Source organism: Pinus tabuliformis, chromosome 6 (assembly GCF_031772625.1).
Source record: "Pinus tabuliformis cultivar Carrire ecotype Pingquan chromosome 6, CPIR1, whole genome shotgun sequence".
NCBI lineage: Eukaryota > Viridiplantae > Streptophyta > Pinopsida > Pinales > Pinaceae > Pinus > Pinus tabuliformis.
The window spans coordinates 174818897-174824970 of record NC_142292.1 but is presented as its reverse complement, the minus strand read 5'-3'; the positions used below and the strand labels follow the sequence as shown (position 1 = coordinate 174824970).

The 6074-nt window shown below is 39.2% G+C and overlaps 1 protein-coding gene across 1 annotated transcript in view; it reads left to right on the top strand.

Annotated features, from left to right (window-relative positions):
* Positions 1-204: 204 nt before the first annotated feature.
* Positions 205-6074, top strand: part of LOC149258023 (FRIGIDA-like protein 4b) — a 9875-nt gene continuing 4005 nt past the window's right edge. The window contains exon 1 of the mRNA XM_089397445.1: positions 205-448. Within this exon, the coding sequence (XP_089253571.1) occupies positions 205-448 (244 nt within the window). The remainder of the gene's footprint in view (positions 449-6074) is intronic.

The window sequence follows — 6074 nt, the reverse complement described above, 5'->3', positions numbered from 1 at the left end:
AAAATTTCAAAGTTGGAGAAAATATACAGATTGTGGTGAGAAAGCAAGAACCTTCCCAGTTTGATACTCCGTTGAGGATCCCTGAGGTTACGGAGGGATATAATATATCTCCTTGTTTAAGCACCTGATTTGGCCTGGACTCCAGTATTCCATCCAAAAGTTCAGGAACTTAGAAAAAGTTACAATATATCCCCTTGTTTAAGTATGAATGAATCTCTTCTAGAAGACAAGGATGTGTGCAATCAACAACTTTCCTTGGATAATCCATTGAAGAGGCTTGAACATGCCGAGGGACCAGAATATGATACCCTAGTGAAAAATCTTGAGCTTATAGAAATTGATGTGACATCAGAGACTGAATATTTGTCACTGCATGTCCCACTTGGAGACCATGTGTGTGTCATGGAGAAGGATGCTACGATTTTGGATGGGACAGATCATTCTGAAAGTATTCTCCTCACATAAAATCCTGTAGAATCTGGAGAAGTAGCTGAGGGTTATACTATTTTGGATGATATGAATGTTCCTAGTAAAGGGGATTCAAGAAGAACCAAACTTGTAGACAGAATACTGACTTTGAGCAATAGATTACAAAATTTTCAATTGGACTTACAAGGACCATTCCCTATATTGTTGATAAAGAAAATTTCCATATTATATGTGATTTTATCTTGCTGGTATAAAAAGCAAGTTGTGTGTGAGATGGACCTATTTCATGCTAAAGAATTAGAGTCTAGTGCCAAACACATGATCACATATCCAAGCAAAAGATCATCACAGTGCATCTCCTAGAATGGTAGATATCAAGTGACACAATGTGGCCATTTATTGCACAGAAGTTGAATTATATAGCAATGAGCCAATGGGGAGTGCATTTTCATAAAAGGATGACCTCATTTCTCAAAACACACCCAAAGGAACTAGGATTGTTACAATGTTGTATGTTGGGTTAGGGTTCAACACTATCATGTTATAAGACACAATTGCATATAAAAGGTTATACTCATTATTAATTTAAATTGTGATGCTAATTTACAACTAATTATTGAATTTTTTGCATTACAACACTAAAAATAAAATATAATTGAGTGAAAAAAGTGGAACCAACATCACAAGAAAAACCCAATATGGTATGATGTCCTCTTGAAGAAACCAACCATGTCAAATGTGAGGAATATCAAGAGAGGATGAATGTAGAAAAACCCCTAAATCTTGCAGAAATGGTGAGGATCCTAAAGTAGAAACACTCCTAAATCTTGCAGAAATAGTGAGGATCCTAAAAGAAATACTCTAAAGCTACGTGATAGATAATGAAAGGATAATCCAAGAGAGAGAAAGACCATTAGAATTGAAAGCATTGTTGCTAGAAAATCTATCTGAAATTTAGAAGCAATTGCAACAAAGACCTAATGATACCAATGATTAATTTCAAAGATAAAGATTCGTTGAGAGGTTAAAAAACACATATTATCTACAAATAAAATGAGGAAAATCACCTCCATAAAAATACACCATGCTAAAAGGATAGATACATCTAGTAACAAATCATTATTTGATTTGTCTAAGGTTGGGATAGTCAATTCATATGAGCTTCTTGGAAATGGTTCCAAGAGGGAATTACATAAGAAAAATAAAATAAGCATTCTTGAACAAAACTTCCTTGAAGGAGAATAGATTCCAATCACAATAATGCAAGACTTTAGGAAACGGTACCAAGATGAGTTTCTTAGCCAAGATAAAACTATAATAGAAAGACATAAGTGTGAAAAAATACTAGATAGTTACTTGCAAAACAAGAAACAAGAGAGAATAAAACCACTAAGAAATTAACTAATGAACGAGAGAGACAATTCAAATTTCTAATAAAATCTAATAATATGTTATTGATGAACATGAATGCAATATATAGACTCTGCTAGAGACCAATTAATTCAAATTAGGTTGGGGTTCCATGTTCATGCACTAGTATAATTCAAAAGTACTTTCCCTAGTTGGAAAACACGTTAAATTATACTCACAAACCCAAATATACCCTGAAAATAATCCCAATGCATACATCTATACCATGAAAATAATCCCAATTCCTATAGCTATACCAATGAATACATCTACGCAAGGAAAATAATACCAATGCCAACATCTTTGCAAGGGAAATACATCAAATTGAAAGGAAAATACCTATGGAAAATAAACCCTTTGCTGTCTTCCTTGAAACTTCTAGCTCAGCTTTGAGTTCCTTTGCAAAATAACAGTGAAAGCCCCAGCATATAAAAACTAAAACAATTTGGCGCCAAAAATATTTTCGGCCTCTACACCAAAGAAGTTTCAGTGGTTTCAGCTATCTTGTTTCCATTTTAAGCCAGCCTGTTTCCATTTTAAGATGGCCTAGCCCGCTGTTTCCTGTTGTTTCCCACTCAGTCGGCGCCCATGTCTCCACTTTTCCTAAGAATGAGGGTCTTAATATCTATCTCCCGCCACACACGAATAAACGAGTATGTGCTCTGCTGCCATTGGGCCTCATGCCCTTAATGCCCATCACAAAAACCCTATTCTCGTGGCTCTCAAACATTGGTGCTTGTCTCTCCATTTTCTCGACAAACCCTCCATTGCAATGGGGCAAACGGGGAGGAAGGTTTGGTTGATGACGAGGAGGAAGGTTTGGTTGTAGAAGCAAAGGTGTTGGTTCATTGCAGTGTGGAGGAAGGTTTGGTTGATGAAGATGCGGCACCATTTTCCAGTGGATTCATAATGGAAAGTCATGGCAGGAATCAGGCAGGGAATGGAGTAGTTCCACCAGGCCCACCGCTGGATTCCGTTCCATCAATTCCTCCCAAAAGCCTAATTTCTTGTGCTGTCTGGAGAATCCCTCTGGAACAAATCGAGGTGATTCTCTAGCCATCTCTTAGCACAAAAAAACAAAGTGACATTGGTGTGGCACTGTCACCATCTTCGTGAATCTGCAAACATTTCTCAATATTTTTCGTTCCTCTGTTCCTTGCAGAAACCCTCTCTACCCAATCTCTCGTGCCATATGGAGAATCCCTCTGGAACAAATCGAGGTGATTCTCTAGCCATCTCTTAGCACAACAGAAACAAAGTGACATTAGTGTGGCACTGTCACCATCTTCGTGAATCCGCAAACATTTCTCAATCTTTTTCGTTCCTCTGTTCCTTGCAGAAACCCTCTCTGTTCCTTGAAACCCTCTATCTTTTTCATTCCTCTGTTCCTTGCAGAAACCCTCTCCTTGAAACCCTCTATGTTCCTGTAATTGTCAGGCCATAACTAGTATGCGAGGCGCCAAAAAAGATCTAACCAATTTAGAATCATACCACGCGCCAGGCAAAACAGAAAGGGAAAGGACATACGCCAGACTAAAGATGGCCACGCGCAGCTACAAGGATAAAAATTGAGATCCACTCGTCTAGATAGGAAACATTAATGGTAGACTAACTAGACCAAAATGATGTTTTGAATCATGAAGACATCTTACTTGAAAAACAAAAGACACGCGTAGGGTAGCTGGATATAGGGAATGCCACACGCAAAGACATGGGTCGTAGCCATAAATCAAATGTAGAGATATATTCCACATTCAAAGCCACATGCCGAGAGATGGTTCAAGGCACATAAGGCCTCACACAGAGCAGCAGAGTTCTCATGTTGTGCTTCAACTTCCATTTTCACTCAAACAACTTTATCCATCGCTGCGAGCCACTGAAATCCTACAATTGAAGTCATAGAATTAGACAATGCGAATCTTTATTACAATATCTCCCACTTCCAAAACTCTCTCCGGTTAGTATTGGAGCTTTGTGAAAATTTCTTTAAATAGTTACAAATTAGCGCTCAGAAATAGAAAACTAGGTTTCCTTAGAGAAATCTTGGAATAGGGCTCAATATTAATATAAAAATATCCTTGGACTACCAATGAAATTACCTCAAAAAATAGTGAAGATTCCTTGATTATGCCAGTGAGTTCAGCCACAATAGAATCTAAAATTATTCCATAGAGGTGATTCAAATTAGGCCTCAAAATAGGTAAAAAAACTCCACAAAAAGCCTCAAGTGTACTCCTCAGAAAATTCACAATAGCCTTAGATCAATCTTAATAGCTCACAATGAAATTCATCCTCATCCATAGGTGAATGCGACTATTCCTCACCTACTAGAATAGAGATAATTCTAGGATTGGATAAAATTTCAATGCACTCAAGGAGATGTTAAGCTCAAATATAAAGTGGAGAAAGCTTCTAGAGGGGTGAACATCATCCTAACACATGGGCCGACATAGACAAAATGAAACTTGATTTTTTAAATTTTGGAGCCAAAAAAATCATCCTTAAAATCTGACATGGGATTCAAAGTATTTAATCAATAATCCCTTTACAAAGTCTTTCTTTGTAAGTTTTTTTTTTTTTTTTTTTTTCCCAGTAAAGACTAATTCTATTAAGTGAAGAAAATATAGTACATACAAGCCTGGAAACAGGCTTAGGCAGAGAAGCTATGGAGATGAAGGTGATTAGAGAATCATCCTTGCTCCAAAGAGACAGAACAGGGATTACAAAGAAGCAGAGGATTACAAAGGAAGGTATAATCAAAAGGCTACCCCGAAGGGTTGTTTCCTTCAAATCGACTTTTTTTCCTTTTTTCTTGCTCAATTTTATCCACCCAGTGGAGTTTGGTGTGTCATGACAAGTTGTAGATTATTTTGTCCTGAAGGCTGTCATCCTTGTCAGAGTCTGATGGCGAAGAGAGTTGGGTACGTTTCTGAGAAATCTGCTGGTTAGAGGGAGTCTCTGGTGAGCCGAGGGGGTGTCCTTCGGAATTTCCTCATTCTGTAGATCAGCTTCAATTTCCTCATCAACCTGCTCATCTGCCTCAGATTCCTCCTCCTCCGAGATCGAGAGCCTAAATCGTCCAGCGGACGGGGGTGGTTCAAAAGGATTCCATCTCTTGGATTTGGGCTTACGATTCAGATTCCTCTTTTTGTCTTTGAGCTGTGTACATGTACTCTGAAGGTGCCCTGTTTCATGACACTGGCGACAGCGGAGGCTATGTTCTCGTATTCCAGTGGTTGAGTCCAATGGGAAATCTCCAAACTTGAGATTAATCTGATCGGCAATCCTTTGCTGATATCTATTTCTGCACATAGTCTGACCGTTACGTGTTGTAGAGACCTTTTCCCTTCTTGAGGTATTGTAGCAGGTCTAGCCCAAAGTGTTTCCAATAGTAGGAAGACATAGGAAATCCCAAAAATGTGCCGGAAGATTCGGAGAGCCTGACCCAAATGGGGATCTTGGAGATGACTGCTGTAGGGGGTCGAAGTCAGGAAACCAGTGGGTTAGAAAAAAGCCCAGCTGAACCCCAGAAACCAGGGCCTCCGTTAAGGCTTTCTGGTAGTCTTCGCTTGATTCAAAAAGCACCATGAAAAAACCTTTTGACATAAGAAGATTTTACACTTTTTAGTCCAAGAGGTATGGACCCATTGATAAAGATCTGCTGTGCGAGGCCATAAGCCTTTGAATCTGCAAATGAGTGCGGATTTTGCAAAGTTCTGGTTAGCTGCTTTCAAACCCTGGGATTAGAGAAGTCGATGGAAGGAATTTCCTCTGATTTGTCTACCAGAAATGGCTTTGGAGCTTCATGTAGCTGGGATGGCTTTGAAGAGAACTGAGGTTTGAGCAGTATTTTTGCGTGCTGCATCTTTGTAAGAGAAAGAAGGGGCAGAGGGGTTTGCCCAAATGAACACCTCTTAGACGGAAAGAAACCCCAATAGATGCGTCCTTTGAATGCTGTAAAAAGAAAGAGGAAGGGAATGCATAAGTACTTACCCTTATACAGCAATCTGAGGCAGGAGGAGGGAATCCCAGCCGGTATTCAAGTTTTTGCAGAAGATCCTGTACTAGATCTGTTGCGCAGGCCCATAACATTGTCATTTTGCCGGAAAGATTAACTTGGATCTGGAATGCATGAGATTCTTCTGGTGATTCCAAATGGTTCACGATTGAGACTGCTTCAGAGTTGATCTGTCTGAACTTGCCTCCTGCGAGCTTCTTGTCCATCGATCTGGGTT